The sequence below is a fragment of the Poecile atricapillus genome, chromosome 7 (genome assembly GCF_030490865.1).
Source record: "Poecile atricapillus isolate bPoeAtr1 chromosome 7, bPoeAtr1.hap1, whole genome shotgun sequence".
In the NCBI taxonomy this organism is placed as follows: Eukaryota; Metazoa; Chordata; class Aves; order Passeriformes; family Paridae; genus Poecile; species Poecile atricapillus.
The window spans coordinates 7,674,540-7,696,602 of record NC_081255.1 but is presented as its reverse complement, the minus strand read 5'-3'; the positions used below and the strand labels follow the sequence as shown (position 1 = coordinate 7,696,602).

Sequence of the window (22,063 nt, the reverse complement as noted above, 5' to 3'; positions counted from 1 at the left end):
AGAGAGACACAGCCTAGCCTGTGCAGGGCTGCTCTGAAAGGTGGTCCCTCACTACTGACAGAGACTTTGCCAGGACTTGCCCTCATCCAGCTGGTGATTAAAACATAAAAATCCCCACGTTCAGGGAGATCACCACTGTTATCTCACCCTAGGTTAAAGCCTTATTTTAAGGGCTCATCAGCTTGATTAGGTTATCAAGGCAAAGGAGAGGCGCTCAGCACCAGCGTAATTGCCAGCATCTTCCCCATCCAGCTCACCCTTTCCTTCCAGCCAGCCCAAATTCCTTGAATCCTTTTTTAGATGCAAAACCAGCACCTAACACCAAGGGTAAGATCCCACACCCCGGGGCTCTGGCTCTTTTGGAGGTGAGCCATGCCATTGCTCATCCCCCGGAGCCCTGGGGTGGGGATGCTCCTGTTTCCTGCTGCCCCAGGAACAGCCGGGGTGCTACCGACGACCCTACTGCCCAGCTGGCACGTCCCATCCCCAAGGCTCCCCAGGTAATAGTCTCCTTCAGCAGCAGGGTGTGGAGTCTTCCAGGCACAGACTTGCCCAAAAATCCTTTTTTTCCCTTTGAATGCTGCTGCAAAGCAAGAGATGAGGCTTTTCTTCCACCTCAGACTGGGAAGAGATTCATTGCAGAACACCCTGAAGACAGGGCATGGGAAGCCAAAGATGAAGCAGAGGCCTTGAAACAACCCTTTTTACGTTGGATTTGAAAGCAACTAGGATGAAATGAGAGCAATCAAGAAGCAGTAGAAGTCTGGGGAGTTTTAAGAAACGCCCTCCCAGCATTCTCTGCCTTTTTGTCCTCTCTGGTTGCCAATGGAACTTGCAGGTAGCAAAACCAGGACACAGGTGCTGGGTGACTCTGGATGCCCAGCTGCTGACCCCCAGCCAGCCCTAAAGCTCAGCTTTAGGCTCCCATGGCACATTTAGGAACCTGATGGGTTTTCACAGCAAAGCCTTCAGCACCTACCTCAGCATCCTTAACTTTGGGGAGAGTTGTGCTTCACTCCGTAGCAAGGCATGGGCTAAGGATGACCACTGAGATTCCTGTGCTGCACAATCTCTGTGCAGCAGCTGATCAGTGGCTTTAGTTCATTAAGCTCATCAGTTCTGAAATCTCCTTTCCCAGACTAACACCCAGCAGGAATCTCCTTGAAGTCAGTGAGGCGTGGGCAACATCAACAGGCTGAGAACCTCAAAGGCGGCCACAATCTCGCCGAAATCATTTAAGCCCTGCAGAACTTGTTTCCTGCACCCAAAATGGGTCATTTTCAGACACAAAGCTACTCAGATCACCTCTGTGCTAGGTTAGAGAGGAGACAAGGAAAGAGTGGTTGGATTTTATGTGTTCAGCCCTTGAGTGATGGAAAAGACTGCATTTCAGAAAATTGAGAAAGGTTTTTATTGTCCATTTTTAAAAGCGTGAATCTGTCTATAAAACGTACAGATCGGCCAGGTGAGCAGGACCTCCTCACTTCAGTTGTGAAGGTTCAGGACTACAGGGAAATCCTGAAATGGACTTTCTTCCTTGAAAATTAAAGAACACGTTCCTACCTAATTGTGTGATTCCAGGAACTGACTCCATGGAAAACATGCAGCCAATGCAAGACTCATGATACAATCATGGCAACCCTGTCACTGGCATTTTAGAGGCTGTCCAGAGAGGTTTGCATCCAACACCCCTGCAAGCACCTTGGAAATACCAGCTGCAGAGGAGGCTCAGTAGTTTACATCTCTCCACACTTCACAGGATGATGAGCTCAAGGAAAACCTCCTTGAGCTGCAGCACAGCCCCGCTTAAAGCGTGGTCCTTCTGCAAATAAAAGAAAAAGCCTCACTTCCCTCAGACAGCGAGGGAAAATTGTGCCACCTGCCACCTCCCTGACATTCCAATCCAGGTGGCACTTTTTCCTTGGTGGCACAAGTCACACCTCAGCTGAGACATGGCTTCAGACAAGACTTTTGGCAGCATCTGTGCCACAAATCTGCCAGCTTTGCCGAGACAGGGAATAACACCTGGAGAGGATGTTTGCTTCCCAAACTCTGCATTGGCTGTGCCAGGCTGACACCTGTGAAGACCAGGACAGCCCCCCAAAGACCCCACTGGCACCTGGGAATTGCTGATTCCATGAGACAGGATTGTTCGGAAATTGTTGATTTCTTGTAATAACAAGAGGCACAAAAGCAAATCCGGGGTGCATTCTCAGGATGTGATGAATGTGTTCACGTAGTTTACATCTGCAGAGAAAATACAGCAGTACCAGCCTCCTGCTATTCACCCTCTGCTGATTCATCCCTGCTCCAAAGGAGAGCAGCCACGCTGCCCTTGCTCTTTTCAGAAGAACCCAGGGAGAACAGGAGGAACTGACACTGTCATTGGTATGTTTTAACTGCAAATTTCAGATCTACTAACAGTCATAAATGATTACCATAACCAAGGTTGCACAGAGCAGATGCTTTCCAGTCCAGCTCATGTTCCCAGCTTTAAGGAGCAGATCAGAGGAGGCCACACCACCCAGATTTGCCACATCATTATTTGGCAGGTGGTTTAATTGCAGCACATGAAACTGAGAATACCACAGGGATGACAACGGAGCACTCCTCTCTTGCTCTGACAGTAGTCCTGCAACGTAAGCAAGGTCTCACCTACCAAGGACTGCTGTGCCCAATCACAGGTTCACTGAGCAGCGCTGGCTCCATCAGTCCATGGAGCAACACAGCCAGACACAGACACAGGAACAGGTTCCTTGCTGATCTCCTCAAGCCAAGCCACGTGAGCAGTGGAATCCCCTGCAGCCTCTTTTATTTTGCTGGAATCAAAACAAATCAAATCTGTGACACTCCCCAGAAGTGTTGTTACTTCCACCTCCAGGAAATTGTCAGACAAAATCTGAGTTTGAGCCAGTCTAGACTTCATGCAAGAGGGAAGTCACTGGAAGCCCACATCAGAGAGGGAACACAGCCCAAGGGACACAACAGGTCTTGTACATGTGGAGAAAAGGGTTGGAAAACTGGGGCCAAGAGAAACATTCAGAGCAGGAACTAACCACCTGCTCCAGGCCATCAGCACACTTGGCAGGCCAAAGAAGGTATCTGTACTCCAGGAGCCTCCTCTATGCCCCTGCCCCTGAACTCCTGATCTATTCTCCTCCTTTCCCCCAAATTTCTGCAGGACCTTATTCAGGAGGAGGCAGGAAGGTGCAGGGCTGGGGCTACAGGTTTTGTTTGCTCCAGTTTCCAGGTCTCACAGGGTGCCTTTCCCTCCCCCACAGGACCGGCATCCCAGAGAGTGCCCTACGCTTTCAAACTCCATTACATCTCATCTGCATTCCTGCCAGGCAATGGCCCATGCTCCGGGCTTTGTGCCAGCGCCTGGGCAGCCCCCCTCCTCTCCTTCCTGCACTCTGAAGAGCTGCTGGTGTTCAGCAGCTCCCCACCAGCTCCTTTCCTTCCCAGGGCTGTGTTAATGAGACCCTGGACATTGCAGAAGCCCTTGTGCTAGGCAAGGCACAGGTCTGGAGCAGAGTCAACATTTCAAGTGCTCCAGTGCTGTGCCAAGCATTTCAGCACCTGGGATGGCTGCAGCTGGCACCACACCCCCAGGGAGGCATCTGGGAGTGGGCTGTACCTGGGAAGGGAGGCACCAAACAGTCCCACTCAATCCAGGGTGCCATTGGGAAGGTGGCTGCTGGCCATTGCCCAGCCCAGGAGTTTCACCAGGTGAAATGGCTGTCAAAGGTAACCGTCCTCCCAGGGCTCTGGGAAGAGTTGCACAAACACCACGTAGAAAGTCAGCGACAAAGTGAAGCAACGTAGACTTGCAAATGAGGAAATGAGAGCCTTCATCACGCTGATTGCTGGGCATCCTGGGCAAGGACAGCAGGAGCAATGCAGCAGTTTGCTGCGTCACCCGCCGGAGCGCCTTGGCAGCATTCCCACCGCTTGAGCCGTTTTTAAAGGAAGCCTCTTCTTCAGCCAGAGCAGCACAGATCAGTTGTTTTGGTTTTTTTCAATGTGAAATGCACTCTGAGCCCCTTCCAGGGATGGATGCAAGTAGACAATTGTCCAAAAATACAGGACTTTTGGAGTAAAATTGCTGCAGGGCAAGGAAAGGCACAACACGGATGCTCTCCTGCTGCTCACTAATGAGGACACAGAAGCTGCAGCACCTCTTTGCCTCAGCCCTTTGGACATCCAAGGCATCCCACTGAACTGTGTTTGGCCAGTTCAACTGCTGAGCTCAGAGGGCTGTGACGTCCTCCTGTCTGTCTGAGGGCTGTGATGGTGTTCCCAGCACACTCCACTGAGGACCAGTCCTACAGCACACCAGCACTGCAGCAGAGCTGCTTCCATAATGGAAGCCTGAATGCAGCAAGTCCTCCTCCAGGATGAGGTATCTCTGCTAAGGAAAAGCAAAGAACAAATAACTGCAGTGGTTTAGTTCACACAGATCCCCCCCATTTAATGCAAACAGCCCTCCCAGGCAGGTGAGGAGCTGATGATCACACAGTGCCCCCCAAGCTGGAAAGACCAGTGCTGGGTTTTGGACAGGGTCTGCAGTAAATGGAAAGCAAAGCCTTTTCTGCTGGGCTGTACATCAATACAAGGCACCAAAACACAACAGAGGTACCAGAGCAGGAGACAGGCACTGAGGAGGCTCAAGGAACACCTGTGCTCCCTGGCTCACACCTTCACGCTGACACTCCATCACCACATGCCCACACATGTGGTTTGGCACTGCCAGTGCTCAGCTGTCTTCTTACAGAGCTCCAGGACCTTTCATGTGTTAAAAGTGATTTGGTTGTTTTGGTTTGTTTTTGTCCTGGAAAGAAAACAGCAAAGATTAAGAAAAGTTACACCAATATATAAAGTTTCCAGGAAGCAATGTTTGCCCCTTGGTGTGGAAGGGATTGGTGCTGCTAACAGCAGCTCTACAGGGCTGTACCAATTTAGAAGCCTAATTGAGGGATACGAAACAAGACTGAGGCTCTGAAGAATTCATTTCCAAAACTGTTGTTTAACATACAAATGTTTTAAACCATGGGTTTTTAAAACATATTTTAAATAAATGCAAAGCAATAATGCAATGAGTAGTTTTTCTCCGACAGTGAACTCCTGCAATGACTGCTCAATGTTATTTTCTGGTGTTATCACCAGTCAGCTTTAACAATAAGGAAATTCTAATAAAGCTATGATTATAATTAAGGCAACTCTAATGGGATTTTGTAGACTGTGATTGGCATCCCAAGTACAGAATCAGACAGAAAGGGGAATATACAAGGGACAAATCTCCAGGACACCGTCAGAATTAGCAACTGCTCGGGTAATTAGAAAGCTCCATTTTATAAAAACCAGGAAACAAGATTAATTTATAAATCAGTTTATTTACAGATTTTGTTCTCTTAAAGTACATTTCAGTTACCAAATATATTTACACTGGTGTACACAGGGACCACCCTGGTTATTTTACAGTTCTTAATTACAAAAAAAACTCCCCAACCCCTCCAGATCCTTGGGTCTGCCTATTGTGCAAAGCTGCTGTGGATGTGAATATGAGCTGAAACTGGCCCAAACCCCAAGTTACCAGGTTATTTACACATACACAGTAAATGGGTTTCTTTTCAGCATCTCCACAACACAGTGCACAGGGAGACCGAGCCTCCCAAAAGGCGGCTTTGCAAATGTGTATCAAAAGGCTCTGCAAAATCAAGGAAAAAAAAAACCCTAGTAAATGTAGGTTAATTACAGTATTCCTTTTTCATCTGTATATAATTTTGCATTTAACACTTAATTTACAAATAAGTTCAATAGTTTGCTTTTCTCCATTTTAGTTGGTCTGTAAACACTTCAGATGCACTAAATACCTTGTAAGATTCAGCTGTTTGTCTGCTGAAAAGTACTTTGTTTTCCTAATATTCTTAAGGTAGCAAAGAGATATGAAAGTTGGAACTGCACACAGCTCCTCGCAGAATAGTCACTTAAAAGGTCTCTGTCACTGTGCTACTGAAGGTCTTCTGCAGGTACACACTTATTCAAGTATTGCAAAAAGCTAAGGCCACTTTTTCAAGAAAGGAAAAGGAACAAGGTGGGATTTTTCAATCCCTCGTTCCACCTTGTGAGCAACAAGCTTTCTCTGAAAGGCAGAAGTACTGATATTCCAGGGCTCGGCTCACAGAGCATCCTGCTGTTAGAGAGGTACTCACACTCCGTGTTCCCACAAGCCTGGGCTTTCCCACCTGGCTCTGAGATCCTTCCACAGACAGAACAGCATATCCCCACTGATGACAGCCACTGCCCCAAACAGCTCACGGGTCTCAGCAAAATGTCCCAGCCTTGAATCTTCTGATGTGGTTGCACTGAGCTAACCAGGACGCAGAAATATCATCTTGTTCTTAGAGGGAAGGTTGGGGAGAGAAGCAGAGAATTCAGCCTGTTTGTGGGACCCCAGGCTACCCCATAACTCCTCGCTACCACCCTGACCCAGCCCGACCCTTGCTTCATTGCAGTAATCATCAGTCCACAAGTACTCAACCCACTTGAGGTTTTAAACATACACTCAACTCAAAGCAACTCAACACACATGAGGTATTGAGATGGTAATTCACCTACGTTCAAGTCATTTTAGGGTTGCTCCTAGCAAGGATTGCTACCAAAAACAATCAATCAGTGATGTCTGCAAAGGAACAAAGCCATTACTCAGACACAGCTTCCTTCTGTCCCAACACCTATTAAAAATAGTGCCTCTGTGGAGGGTACTACAGACACACAATCTCCAACAGGCCTCCATACCCTGTCAGGCCTGACAGCACAACCTCCTCCCTCCTTCTGGACAGACCAGAAACACCCCATGAGCCCCTCACAACAGCAAAAAGCTCTGGGGATGCAGGACAACCTTCTCGACACTGGCCTACAGAACAGAACCTAACCTGACGCTCCAGGTACAAACCGACTCTGCAGGTTTCTGTCCTCTTTCCGTAATTGCTACCTATAAAAATAGCAATCCTCGCTATTGAAAGAGATACACCCAGGAAAGGGAATCTGAGGTGGTGACCCAGTGACACCATGCTGGTTAAATCTAGCAGCTTTAGTCTTCTGTCTTAAGCATCCAAGGGTTTCCTGGTTCAGCATCATGATATTTTACATGAACAAATGAATCACTTGAGAAAAAAAGCTGAGCAATGCTCCACCAAAACCATTTGACTTCCAGCCAGCCAGAAGGGCCACCACTGCAGGACAGACATGCATATGCCCACTGGAGGCGTCCCTATCCACCATTACTTCCTCCTTTTTCTTCCACTCACAGAGTTCCCATGGATATGGCTCACCACTAACTCACAAGTGAGGTGCTGGCAACACTACATCTGAGAATCTGCATGGACCTCTGGCAAATCCAACATTTCCCAGTGCTGTCCCTGAAGAACTACCAGCTGTGTGTCATTGTGCAAAATGCAAATATTCCAATGATAGCTTTCAAAAAAATCCCAAACAATAAACAACCCAACAAGGGGGGAAAAAAAAAAGGTGGAAAAGAGAAACCAAACTGGAGCAGTAGCAGAGGTATGCAGAGCACGAAGCCCAGTAACCAAGCAGATGAATAAAACAGTTGAGATCTCCCCGCCACGCCTGTTGTGGGCTGCAGCATCTTTGGGGCACCTCTGAGGGCTTCCAAGTGTCTGTCTACACTCCAGTGCCTGGAGAATCTGACTTTCCTCTGGGTCTTGTCCCAGGTTAGCAAACAGGGACATCCACTATTAAGGCATCAACGTTTGACCCCAGATTGTCCATGTTCCTCCAAGAAAAACCACAAGAATGGGAAGAGCAGGTCAGGAACCAGCACTCAGCAGATGAATCCAGCACCAAATCAACCACATAACATGGTGCAGAAGTTCTGGGAAAGGAAGGGAATAGAATGAGCTGGGAATTTTCACACAATTTTTCAGCTCAGTCCCCTCAACTCTCCATCATCTCTGAACCAGGTGCTTTGGTTTTCAAGCTCCACTCCTAGACCTGTCTTTGCATCCCACTCTTGGTCATTGAGGTTTGGTTCTTCCTACCTTCACCCCCCTCATATCTGCCTCATGAAGCTGGAGGTTTTGTGCGAAGAATATGGGGCTCTGGAAGTTTCCAAACCCGATGCTCTCTCAAGTTTGTCTGTCTCAGAACACAAGACAGTGCAGCCAACTGCACAGGACACTCTCCTGTAATCCACTTAATAAATTATCAGAAAATAAATAAAAAACCCACAAGCACAAAACATGCAGACAGTCAAGCACCAGACACCGCTTTCTTTGGTGAATACACTCTGTTCTCTAAATTGTTCAAGTAACAGCTTCTCCAATTCATTAGGTGACAGTAAGGGAGGAAGCTGAGGGATTGAAGGCCAAATTTTTTGAGGAAGTATTTTCCACTCCTGCATGTCTCGTGCCTGAGAAAATCCTGAGTATCCATTATCTGGGAGCAGCTGATGCTCCAGGAAGAGAAGTGCTACACGGTAGGAGGAAAGTTGTCCAAGGGCTCATCTTTCATGCTTGACATTAGGCAGGCTTTATCTTGCTCTGCCTCAGAGCAAAGCAGCAAGAATTCCCTACTTGTAGGCAGGAAGCAACATCATCTGATTTCCCTGGACTGGGCTGGCACCATGTCACAGAAGAAAGATGAAAACCAGCTTCACGGAAAAGTGAATTAAATAGGCTCTGAAGCAGAAGGAATTGATGCACATTGTTAGGGCTGCAGGAGAAGATGTGTTAAGATGATAACACTGATCAGTATGGTAAGTCTCTGTTTATGACCAAAACCTGACCAAACTGTTGCTTCTCCAAATTACTCACATTTCTAAAGACAAGTTGAGTACTGATGGCTGACCACCATTCCAGCAAAACAGCCAATATCCCAGCTTAACCCAACCCTTTGAGGGAACAAGCCAAACATGTCAAAGCCCCAGGCCATGGCCCTGGGCAGCTGCTGACAGTTATGTGACATAACTGCATTGGCACATGAACAGTCTTGAGCACTCCTCAAAGCAGCCTCAAGTGTGGGACCAGCTTGTTCCAAACAGCAAATCTGGTGGAAGGTCTTGGCAGCCAGTTCAGGTTCTTTTCATCCCATCTCAACTGCCTGGGAACCCCACGCATGGAAGTCCAGCCGCAGCACGTGCAGGGAGGAGAGCAGGTCAGGAGTCAGAGAGGCCTGTGACTCCGTGGTTGGCAGCTCTGAGCTCACTTCAGCACTGTCAGACAAGCAGCAGCCTCCGCTGTTTCTTGTTTATCTGGTTCAGTACATCTACAGTGTCTCTGACTAAGGCCTCGAAGATCCCATCTGCCAGCTGCATCTTTACACACAGTTCATCCTCGTCGTAGTTCACCCACTGCGCTTCTTCCTCGTGGAGTTCCTGCACCTTGGAGGGTAGAAAAGACAATAAAAACATTACAATTCTGTTGCTTTAAAATAATATCGCCTCCAAAGTTCCAGAAAGACTCCAAAGCAGAGTGTTTCTGCCAACAACATATCTGTCTTTGTAAGAGATTACAGGAAACGCCTGGAATAGCAAAACGAACACAGATCTGTTTGAAGCAGGCTATTTCACTGTATCAATGTTTTCTACTTTTCACTGTGGTATCCATTTTAAAGGCTTTCATATTCCTGCACAAGTTTTTCACTTGAAAGGACTCGGCTAATGGGATATTCTTGGCCAACAGCAGAAGCTCTATTAATTAATTAGTCCCTAATTATGTTTTTGCAAGAAGCTGATTCCATGAGGCTTAAACTGATGAGAAATAATGGAAAAGCCTTGAACAGGGGAATGGGAAAATGAAAAGATTTCACTGCAGTTCAGTTTATTATAAGAAAACTTCAGGGAAACAACTAACTTCCAATTCTTCTGCATAGGAAGACAAAATGCTTACATGTTAGAAGACAGCATTACAACTCATTTGCACAGAATACTCCACACTTCGTTGGCTTTGACAGCATAATTATAATAGTATAATATTACTATTCCATGACAAATGGAATTTTGTACCAGTACATTCAAAGAGTACTTATTTCCTTCTATTACTATTACTAAGAAAATCCTCTTTTACTACTCCCTGACAAATAGGTGGTTTAGTATCAGAGTGAAATATATATAATTTCATTCAGCAAATCAAGTCTTATTGAGTCTCTCCAAATTGGATGTCTTCAATTAAACATATTAAAAATTTGTCTTACTGACCATTTCAGTATTACAGACAAACCTTAACACAACCCAAACTTTTTAGAAAAGAAGGAATGAGTGCAAACATCATTCATATTTAAAATGACAAAGAAAACCTGTTGAAAGCTCTGTCTCTGCTCAGCTTCAGCAGAAACCCCCTTTGCCCATAAATCTTACACTCTGAACTCAAAATACATTTACAGTGTACGAGTGGGGCAGACACCCACATACTGCCAAACTGAAGTTAAACATACTGAAAAATCCACTAGCCCAGGATCAGCATGTAATAGTGCTGTTTTCTGAGACAGAACATGAACTATAGCCCCAACACAGTTTCCTCCTTTTGCCTGAAGCTAAACCTCCCAGAAACTGGTCTGTTTTGAAGCTGACAGCTGGTGTGGCACAATGATGATTCAATAACCCCAGCGCAGTGTGGAGCCCAAGAAAAAGCTGCTATGGGAACCCCAGGGAACTGGCACTGCTGCAGGGTCTGCAGCCGTTCATAAGGCCCCAGTTAGACACGGGGCTTCAGGCTGACAGCTCCTTTTTCTCTCTCAAGAAAGCTTGGGGAGAGGGGCAGGGATCTCAATCCTGCTAACAGCTTTGGAAGAGTCACGCTGCCTGCTTACAAATCTGTGCCACCACAGCAAGTGCCTCTTTCCCACACAGCTGTCAAGGACAAGGCATTAATGGCTTCATTAGGCTTGTTACTAATAAGGAAGAAGAAACAATACTTGCAATCAAATTTTGAAGGAGTGCTATAAGTGAAAAATAATTTAAATGGAAAGTTAACTAGCAGTAGATAATTGGGTGTGGGTTTGTGTGGGGGTGAATGTCTGAAGGAGACTCCTGAACTCTCACACAGAAATGCCTGCAACCTGTATGTGCTGGTTGTAAATTCTGATAAAGTAAACAGCAGCATGTCCTAAGTCCCCCTGTCAATAAAGAGGCATGAGACAGAAGCAGCAATTTTCAGACTGATCATGTGCTGTGTGTCTGCTTCATAGACTATTTAGATAAGGAAAGAGACAGTCATGAAAAGAAGTGAGGCTGAAAAAGGATTCCCTAAAAGCAGAAGTGATTTCAGAAAAAACAACAGGGGGCTCAAAGGGGGAAGGTGAAGATGGCCTCTGCTGGAAAGATCCTGGAAATGGGGGAAGATCCTGAAGACAAAGGGGGTGGGTGGAGACAAATGCCAGGGGATGCCCAGGGACCCCGATGGATGACATCCAAGGCTGGTCAGCTGGAGCAGCTGCACGACTGATGGGATTTTCTGCCCGACCCTCCCAGGCCAGCAGCAACTCCACTGCTGAAAACTGAAGCCAAGACTTAGAGAAGGTAACACAGGGTATGGGGGAAGTGAGGGAGTAAAGTAATCAAGCATGTTAAAAGCTCTGATCTCACTGGCCTTGAACAAACCCCAATGTCCAGGTCCACATTAAGGTGCTGTTTATTCTGTCTCCCTGACAACCGTGATGAGACAATTTCTTTACTGTGCTCTAGGAGCTAAAAGAGATACATGGGATAAAGAAGAAAAAGTAAACTAGAGAGGAGAAGGTGCTTGATCCAGGCAGAGAAAGGCTGGATGTTTAATAGCACCAGAAAGAAAAACAGTATCAATGATTAATTTTCTCTTGCCTGTATCATTCCCCCCTCTCTCAGAGGCAGAATGCACAATTTCCTTTGGCTTTAGGAGGACTTCCTCCAGCATACTTTTGGAAAACTGCAAGAATGTGCAATTTGCAGCTGCAGGCAGGTCTTGTTTATAGTGTATTCAGGCCACGTGTGGAAACTGCTGCGTTGCTTTGCAGCCCTGGCTGCACCATCTGAGCCAAGGCAGCTACAACTCCTTTGTCTGGGAAAGGTGTGATCCATTTGTTGTGTTACCACAAACTGCTCCTAAGTAATTGAGACATTTTCTTTAATATTTGACAGCTATCATGGTTTGCATGGAAATGGGCTTTGCCTTGTCTTCAGTATTTTGCCCTTTCTTGTGACAAAAGTAAAACTTCACATATTTAATACCAGGAAGCAAGATCTCTATACCAGAAAGAAAGTGCATTTGGGTAAAGTCAGGAAAACTACAGTTTCAATGAAACTGAATTCCATCCTACACAAAAAGATAAATTGTGATGAAATGCAGAAGGCTGTCTGGTATTTTTTTTTCTCTGTGCCTTTTTTGTTGTTTTATTTTTTGGTATGCACACCTTTTATTTAAAAAAAAACCAAAAACATTTTAAGAAAGGGGGCACCAAAGAAAAACCGGGTGATAACATGGTTATGTGATCCTGCTGGCCATCTAGTAAATATCACAGCAGCTAAAAAAACCCACATCAAGTAATATAATCAACTTCAAAGAGTGACTTAGCATGTCATGATTTCTCGAGATTCCTGTTCAAAACCATGAATATCTCTAAAATAAACTACATTTAAGGAGTCAGTAGACTATTTGGGAGACTGAAAAGAATAAGCATCCAGATATAAAGTAGTGTCTTGGAAGAAGGCCAGCAGGAGGAAGGGAGGCAGGTGCATTCTCACAGCCCTTTGCTCTCAGAGTGCCTGGAAACCTTAAGACACAGAATACAAGCAGCCTTTCAGTCTCTTCTTACTGTGCACTCCCCTTGGGTTTAGATCTGGGATGCTGCAGCAGTGGCACCTTGAGCTTTGCAATGAAGCCAGCTTGCTAAGAACAGCCCTGCTTTGTTGCAGAGTTTCTGCACAGAGAGAAACATTTTGGCTGTTAAATCAACAGGTCAGAAGATCAAGCACTTTTCAGCACTCTGCTGGCAGGCTCCTCAGGTGTGAAAACCAAACACAGAGGTTTGGCAGTATCGTGTGAGCTCTGCTTTCTCAAGCTCCAGAGAGAAGAGAAGGGGGGCTGGCAGGGACAGCAATGGCAGAGTTTATTCTCACCCCATGCAAACAGATCAGCACAGGGAGTTTTGGCTGAAGACCCAAGTGAAAAAAAAAAAGGAGTGGAAACAACCTATTGTCAGCACCTGAACTTGAATAAGAAGATATGAGGGTTCTTGCTGTAGTTTAAAAACAAGTTTTGAAAGATGCTGGCTGTACCAAAATATACATTTGACATTCTCCACAAAGCACAGGCTGCACACATGTAATAAAGGAACAACATACAGGGACAAGAAGGTAAGAAAGCAAACAGACATTCCTTTAATTTGATTTTAAACAAAATAGCTTTTCATAAACGTGAATCTCCTGTACTTGTTTACTGAAAGCCAAGATTTGCTGTAAATGTTAGTAACTGGAGCAAATATCCAGCAGATCAGAGGGATCCCTGAAGAATCCCAGTACAAATCCTTTCTGAGGACAGAGATGCCTGATAGAAAAAAAAAAAAAAAAAAAAAAAAAAAGAATGCTGCAAAAAGGAGAAGAAGAAGATGTGCTTTTGTCACTGGCACTAAAACATGACTCACCATGTTGGTGTCAATGCTGGGAAAGCACAGGCCAAAGTGAAAATGCAACTAAAAGTGCAGCAATTGGAGGAAGAATCAAAGCTGAAGGCAGAGCAAGGAGGCAAAGGATTAATCCATCCTGTTATCCCTTTAGTTCCAAGGAGATGTGACAGCCACCCCAAAAGTCCCAGTGTCACAGAGATGACCAGTGCTGCTTCTCCTGCTGTGCCCCTTCCCCACAGGGATGAACCTTCCACTGGGAATAGGGTTTAATGTGATAAACCCAGAACAGCACATCCAGGCGTAATCAGAGAGACAATAAGTTCAGTAAAATAGCATTTTACTGGCATTACTACAGAAGAAATAAAAGTCATGCCCAGCTCCTGGGTCAGACAGTACTGGACAATCACTAAAATACACAGTTGTCTGTCAACAGAAAACTGTGAAGGGATGTTTTCAGTTTAAGGTTAATTTGACTTAAAATGGAAATGAAGAAACTGGGAAGAAACTGTGCTCTAAGTTTATTAGGCTTCTGTTATTTGAATATAATGTTCATCTCTGCTTTAAAAAGATCATGTTTTATTTTAACAGTCATTGTCTTTACAAGCAGCAATAGAATGTGGAGAATCAATCAGCCCATGTATGTATTCACATGACATCCCCTACACACTGCAGTGGTGTATACTGGCTACATCTTCACAAAACTGAAACTAAAAACTTTGAATTGGGATTTTCAAAGATGATTCTACAGCATTCAAACCTATAAAAACCATCTCATTTTTTCTTTCAGGAAATCACTCTCTAGTACTACTTGAATACACTTTCAACAAAAAGTGGAGAATCTTACAACTGGCCTCTCATTTTATGGCTATCCCATGAGCTACTGGGGATGGGCAGCAGGTCTCACACCTGTATATCCTCTTCTGGCCTTGGATCTGTGTTACCACAGAATACATGATCTTAAGCTGCGGTTGATAGGAGACACAGAAAGCTGTCCAGATACTTCATGTTTCATAGAGATTTTGATAAAATGGAGTTCAGTTTCCCTTGCCTTTTTCTCCTTAGGTTTACAGTTAAAAGTTCCTCTGATAGTGCCTCACATCACAGTATAAATTTGTAAGAAATGCCCCTGGAACTGCCTTATTCCTAAACCATGGCATGCTGCAACCTTCACAGATTTATTCCCAGTCTTCAGCTGAAGTTTTATTACCATATTCTTGTGAGAACAAAATAAAATTAAACACATTATTTATTAGGCCAAACTTGTCAAAGCTCCATTAATCTTTGATGTCTGGGTCTGCATGTAAATCACAGACTGGATTGTTTGAACTTCAGACTTCACCTGAAGCACTCTGGATGCCTTCAACTAGAACAAATTTTTCCAGTCAGGAATCTTTCTTTCTAGCTATGTTGCAAAATATGAGGAAGTTGTTACACATGCATAATAGCTGTAATATTAGTTCCATTGGGGATCTAAACGTAGAACTTCCTTGTGCGTGTTTTAACAACCTCTATAACCCAGAATCAAGTGTATCAGGATGTATTGGGATCTAAAATAGATATTCTATTTACATACAATTAAACCCCCATGTTGGAAACCCTCCAGTGATGGGCAATTAAAAGACCACATGATCCATGACTCTGAATTACTTATATGTGCTCATTGTGTGGAATCAATTCCAGGTGTAATTAAGTGAAGCACAGTGTTAATGACGACTCATATTCCCAAGAAGAACCTTCACTATCATTATAGCCAATAAAGATGTTAATCATCTTGGCAATACAAGCCAACAAAGTAACTTTCAGAAACTATACACATCTAAACATGCTCCATCTTAGGCAGTTTTAAGACTGAACTGTCTCTGCCCCAGTGGCAGTTGCATTCACTAGTTTAATTACATTCCCTGTATTGCTGTCTCAAATTAAATAATATTATTTCAAAATAAAAACATTTTAAATTTAAGTAAGAGAAAAACATTCCCTTCTCAAAGAAAAAGTTTACTCTCAGTCAAATATTTCAGTGTTTCCTTCTGGAAATTCCTTCTTTAAACTTTTTGGGAGTGAGTGAATTTATGCTGCATTCAAATGAGGCAGAATTAAATCAAGTCACCTTCCCTCACTGGCACTGGACTTCTGACACCTCATGCACACTTTGTATTTTTTAAACAGCATGACTGAATACTGGAAATACATTCATATGCCACACTTCAGTCTGGTGGATGGTATCTGACAGGATTGCTCATTTTCATCCACTTACCAGTATGTGATCCACCCGGTCTCGTTTCTTCCGCCCAAATTTCATCATCTTCTGCCAGTCTGTTTTGTGATTAGGCTCTTTCCTCAGGCTGAACAACTTCAGTACTTCAGCTGCAATGAAGTTCTACAGAACAATAAAGGTGAGATTTATCATATATGAGCTAAGAAATTAAAGGTGTGAACAAAACAGCTCCCCTAAAAAGTCACACTGTAGAATTCCCATCAGCTGGAAGGACAATTATTAAACACAGAAGTTGGGAGGGGGGAAACAAGACACCCACTGCTGTAGCAACCTTGAGAACAGACACTTTTAACACTACACAAACAGAAGATTCTGACAATTTAATTTATGGGAAAATATTCAAGAAAAGCAGAGTGGCAATTTGGTGTCCTTGTTCTGTGCCCCTTCTGTCCCCAGACACATGCTTTTGAAAGTCTTCTCAACTAACAGAGTGATTTTAGATACTATTTCTTTCTTTTCTTTGCTTTTCTGGACAGTTAACAACATGCTGTATCTTCAGCAGATTAATCAAAATTTAGTCAACCCCCTCAATTTCAGAAGAAACAGTGCAGGTGGAAGTGTTCATTTGGGTCCTGATGAGCCATATGGAAGGTTCTTTGTGGAAAGCTTTAAGGGAGACAGGTTTTTTCCCTAATTTCCAGCCCTGCAAATATAACCTAGGTCCAGTCAGGCTCTTGTTGATCCCCCAGGCTCTGTGATTTTGTCCTTCCTTGAGCACTACCATCAGCAACATGGAGGCCTCCTCTGGCTTGTCAAATACAACCATGCCCTCACTAGTCAAATTTTGGGTTCCTCTGGCCATCTCCTGTTGTCCTCAGAGAGCCTGGCATAGGTGTGTGTCTCTGAGCGAAAAATCTAGCTCATCCCATTTGGCCCAACCCTAACATTGGATCCATTGCAATTTAGCCATACAGAGCTCCATAGAAATCTGCTACAGCAGCAGGCTGTCAGCATACCAATTTTACAAGATCAAGGTCACCCTGGCAGTTCTGCACAGAGGACTGAGGTTTAAAAGCAACTAGTAGCAGTCATAAGGACAGGGAGACCAATCTGTTGAGTATAAAAGGACCATTCTGACATATTTTCTTTCAGGCTGGTAATCCCCTTTCTTTTCTCAACTCATCTCTTGCTGAATACACCTCTTATGATCTTCTAACACTCAGGCAAATGCCAGTTCAGTGTTTTTCATCTTACTTTCCCTGCTCAACAAAGATTTCCTCTTACCTTGATTTCATCCAGATCATTTGGATCTTTGACACGGCGAAAATAAGCAGATGTGATCCTACACGGTTTCATCCAAATGGGCTGATTCAGATTAGGATCCTCAGCGAAGATTTCCCCAAAGATCTCTCTTGTTAAATCAAATACCACCTGAACAAAGGAAGACATAAAAGTTATGGCTTCTTCTGTCCATGATAAATTTTAAAGGGCAAGATTAAAATGTCTGAAGACCATACCTTTCTGTACACCTGCTTGTTTATGGTGTCTGTGTCCTGCTCCTGGAGGGGACCATTTAGATCTGTTTTAAGGCTGCAGCTTTGAAGATCATGACCCAGCTCTTTCAGTTTCCAGAGTTCCTCAGCTGCTGCATGTACCATCCCTTCCACCTCCACCGCAGTGTGAGGGACCGCCAGAGGCTCCTCGCTCGGCTTTGTTGGCACTTTCTGCAGCTCTGCCTGGGGCAGCACTGCTGGTTCCTCAGCTTGCTTCTGCTGCAGCTTACGGGAACTCAGGCCATAGTCCTCATCAAACCAGTCTTGATCATCTCCCAGCACACTCAGGAACTCCCGGTTGAGCTCCAGCTCTGCCAGTCTCTTGGCAAGCTCCTCCTGGCCACTGGCACCAAACACGGGACTCTCCTGCAAACCAAGAGCCACAGAGTAAATGTGAAAGCTGTGTCACACCATTGTCTCACTAAGCTTACACTTAAAAATGCTTTACTGATGCAGTTGGCAATAAATGGCTACCAAAACAAGCCACACACAAAAACGTATGAGAACATACAGGTAGTTTCCACATCATCCAACAGAACTTGGGAGAAAATCTGATGCCACACCACACTCCTGATTCAATCATCCCCAGTCAAAGGCACAATCAACTCTTAAAATCAGTGCATGTCTGCTACTCACTGGTCTGGGACACATGTCTGGAGAGGAAAGCTCTTCTCTGTCATCTTCCAAATCAGAACTTAGGAAGAAGTTATTCAGTCCGTCTGGAATCTGCTTTTCAACCTGCTGGGGTGGGGTAGTGGCTTCCTCCTTCACATCACAGAGCTCCTGGTTGCTGAGCTGGATTTTCTCATTCTTGATCTTCTTTATTTGCTGTAACTGATTGACTGTGTCTTTCACAAAATCTCTTAGCAGACTGTCTGTCAGCAAACTGACCTTTTCCAGTTGGTCTTTTGACTTTTCTTCCTCTCTAAGAGGCAGGCTGAGCTGTGCTTCTAACTGGTTCTTTTCTTTTGTCAGAAAATCTAGCAGTGGAGTTGCAGGCTTCTCCACGACACCAGGAGAGAGATCATCTAACTTTTCAGCACATTCCTCTCCCAGTGTCTTCTGCCTCTCCAGCTTTTCAGAAAGGAAATCTGACATGTCATCCAACTGAACAGTGGAAATCTCATCCACAACACTAGAAGTGAGAGGAGTGTGGCTGGCCTCCTCTTTTACAGCATCCTTCAGGTAATCTACCACTGACTGCTCTTGGGCAAATGAACCAGTAGCTACAGAAATCTCTTTCATGCTGTTTGCTTTAGATGACAACTCCTCATCAACCCTTTCCTCAGCTGAGGCTTCTGAAACAGCTGTGTCCAGAGGAGCTTTATCCTGGGAAGAGTTCTCTGTCGCACTTCTGCTCTGGCTTTCAGCTGCTTTTCCAGATTTGGAACTTTCTCTGTCTTTCTGCTCAGCTTCATGTTGTTTCTCTAGTCTATCATCAAAGAATGAGTCTTCATCATCCTTATTTGTGTCTAAATGGCTATCAATACTTTCTGTAATGTGAGAGATTTTCTGAGGAGGAGCAAAAATACCATGCTTTTCTCTGCAATCAAAATATTTAACATCATCATAAGTTCCATTATTGTTCCCTTCAGGTTTATCCAACTCCACGCCAGCCCAAAACCCTTTGGCAAATTTAGTCAGCCCTTTGAACCGCAATGTTCCAGGCTGGACTTTACTCACAAGTACTCTATCTCCAATGTTGAAATTGGACAAACTATCTGTTTCTTCTGTGATTGAAGCTGAGGCCCACAGTGGTGAACAAGTAGGAGCCTGTTCCTGCTCCACATCTCTGCGTTCACTGTTTTTCATAAGTTCTGTTGGGGATTTAAGTTCCAGCAGCCTCTCTGAGTGCATGCTGCCAGAGGGAGACCTGTCACTGAGGCACTCACTGATTTCTCCATCGCTGCCCAGGCTGGGGGACCTGCTTTGGCTGGCCTCGGTGTGCTGGGACTGCTCCCTCAGGAACTCCCCGTTAGCAGAGAGCAAGGATCCCTCAAAGTCATCTTTGTAGTGTTCCCCAGGCAGTGTTTCTTCCGCTGAAGGTTGTTTTCTGGAAGAGGATCCTTCAAAGTCTTCAAGGTATGATGGCTCTTTCTGACTCAAGAGCTGTTCTGAAAACAGATTGCCTTTTCCCTCTGCAGATTTGCTGAGTTTGTGAGAAGTCTCCTCTATGCTTGGGCCACTTACAGCATCTTTATTTGACTGTTTCTGTTCTGAGATTTCTTCTGTATCATGAAGACTTTCCACAGCTACATCTAACAGTTCCTTCTGAAAGTGTTTGTTTTCAGAGCAACAATCCAGTGAATTCTCCCATGCTTCATTTAACGTCAGCAAGACATCAGAACTCTCCACAGGCTTAACATAAGAATCCCCACTCTCATATTCCTCTGACTTTATGTATTCCAGGTCTTCTGTAATCTCAGATTTCTGGCTAATGGTAGAACCAACACTGGATGCATTTACCACTTTGTTCACTGACTCAAGGGATATCCTGCTAATGTCTTTCATATCTTTGAGATGAGCTGAAGAGGGGACATTATCTGAGGAATCACAAGATCCTGCTCTGGGACTCTTTGGTAACACTAAAGCCAAGGATGTTGTTCCAGAAGGTTCTCCTGTATGGACAGCTGTCACAGCCACCTTCTTGCTGTGAACAGACACAGATCTCTCGGTTCTTGATGACACAGCGTCTTGAATAAAAATAAAAAGTGAATTTCAGCAGATTGTATAACACACATTGTTTTATTGCAAACTGCAATCACAGGCAACTAAATATCAAGGTTTCTATGTTAAAAGAAGATATAAACTGGTGACTTGGAAACATATACTTCTGTCTGTCCTGTGAACATGAGCAACTTCCATTCAATTCCAGGGTTATAAAACTTCTACTTCTGTTCCTTTAACCAGTATCCCAAGGTAAGGACTCAATTATTTGTTTGCAAGCCACAAATACAATGAAGATTAGAACGGAAGATAATGAGATAATCATCAACAATAAAACAGTGAAGAGTATCTGAACTCAAGGTGTAAAGGAACAAGAAACAAAAGAAAGTAAAAAGGTTGTCAATTACAGTTTCATATAAACCTCAGAAAGAGTAAACTAAATACTGAATACACAGGGTATTCTGCAAAAGCAGAATCCTGCTAAATAAAGCTAAAAAATACAGCTCATCATTATCATTTTATGAAGCCTCCATCCTCTCTTAAAACCTCTTAGTGAATCAAGAAGGAAAAGGTTCAAGAATTTTAAAACTGTCAGTCTTCAAAATCTTAATCTGTAGTATGGATTCTTCCAGTTACATACCTGCATGTTCTGAAATGGATTCCAAAGATGCTTTGGATCTCTCTGACTCAGTCAGTGATTTCCAGTTTTTAACTGTCTCAGCCCTAAATTGGAAAAATCAAATTGCATTAATTACATTTACACCAGAGGGTGATGTCTGTCTGTTTTTTTTTTTAATAGATAAAAATGGAAATACAAGCATGTATAATTGTAACACTACATCAACGTGGCATTATAATTATAACATAAATAGTTTGCTTTGTCAACATACTGTGACCTTAGAAAATAAGAATGGGGACAGAGAAGAGTCTGGACAATCCGGGAAATTAATTTTTAAAAAAGACTAATTAAACTTTATCTCTTTACAAAAAAAAAAAAAAAAAAAAAAAAGTTGGGTAGTTTCTGTTATTTTTTTTATGTGAATGCACTAAAATTGCACCATCTGCTGGAGGAAATGAAATGCTTAAACATACAGCAGGAAGTCCAGAAGATCAGTTGAATTCTCTACCCTTTAAAGCCTAAGACCTAAACCAGATTTAAGTTGCAAAAATGAACAGTTTGCCTCACACAGTGCAGTGGGCATGATGAGTGACCAAAATGGAAAAAAAAGGCCTTCAGGCTAATAATCCATACAAAGAATCTGGCAGAATTCTTGCACAAGTGAAAATTATTATTTAAAAGCATTTAAAAAACTCCTGAAAATAGAGCCTGAAAGGCTGGTCAGCAGAAAAGTGCAGTGCATAAGATTACAGGCATGGTAAATCTTATTTGTTTTGTGTCTGGTGACAGCAGCAAATAGGTCAGTTGGATACTGCCAATGTCGAGTGCTTTAAAACAGAGCAGTTAGCAGCTTTCCTTGCATCCATGGTTTTGGCTAAAACATCAATCAGTTCCAGAATAATCTCAAAAAAGTAGAAGGAGAAATCCCAGATACCTATGGAGTGGTGGTGCCTTGATCTTAGGTTTTTCAGCAGCAGGTGAGGATGGAGTTTTAATCTGAGGTTTAGCTGTTGGTGATGCCTCCAGATCTTGGCTCAGCTCTGCTTCAGTCTTCTTGATAAACTCATCGTATGACTGCACATGGAAAACAATTCCAGCTGTTAATAAACTAAACCACAACTACAGTTCAACTATCAAAACCTAGTAAGTGAACAAAGAATACACTCAGTTTCTTTATAAAACAATCTATTTAACTTTCCCCAGATCTACAGCTACAAATCCTAGAAATTTCAATAGTTTACTTCCAAAACCAAATTACATGATCACTAATCTTTAATCCCAGCTAGGATAGTAATGTTTATAAACATACATAACCCTCAGAATGCTGTTAGCAACCCATTACAGATAGACATTTTAAAAGGAAATAGAATTTTTGCCTCAAGGCTCTGC

The 22,063-nt window shown here is 43.8% G+C and overlaps 1 protein-coding gene and 1 long non-coding RNA gene across 7 annotated transcripts in view; both read right to left on the bottom strand.

Moving 5' to 3' along the window:
* Positions 1-1,423: 1,423 nt before the first annotated feature.
* Positions 1,424-5,053, bottom strand: LOC131581253 (uncharacterized). Its single transcript, XR_009278037.1, has 3 exons — positions 4,734-5,053; positions 3,638-4,411; positions 1,424-2,819 (listed from the first exon to the last, which is right to left on the bottom strand). It is a non-coding gene; the product is annotated as an uncharacterized LOC131581253 (long non-coding RNA).
* Positions 5,054-5,373: 320 nt separating this feature from the next.
* Positions 5,374-22,063, bottom strand: part of CEP350 (centrosomal protein 350) — a 69,666-nt gene continuing 52,976 nt past the window's right edge. For all 6 annotated transcript variants that reach the window (XM_058843021.1, XM_058843019.1, XM_058843025.1 and 3 more), the window contains 7 exons: positions 21,609-21,748; positions 20,696-20,778; positions 18,025-20,081; positions 17,353-17,754; positions 17,120-17,266; positions 15,875-15,997; positions 5,374-9,403 (listed from right to left, as the gene is read on the bottom strand). In XM_058843021.1, the coding sequence (XP_058699004.1) occupies positions 9,239-9,403; positions 15,875-15,997; positions 17,120-17,266; positions 17,353-17,754; positions 18,025-20,081; positions 20,696-20,778; positions 21,609-21,748 (3,117 nt within the window). In that variant the 3' untranslated portion in view covers positions 5,374-9,238. The remainder of the gene's footprint in view (positions 9,404-15,874; positions 15,998-17,119; positions 17,267-17,352; positions 17,755-18,024; positions 20,082-20,695; positions 20,779-21,608; positions 21,749-22,063) is intronic.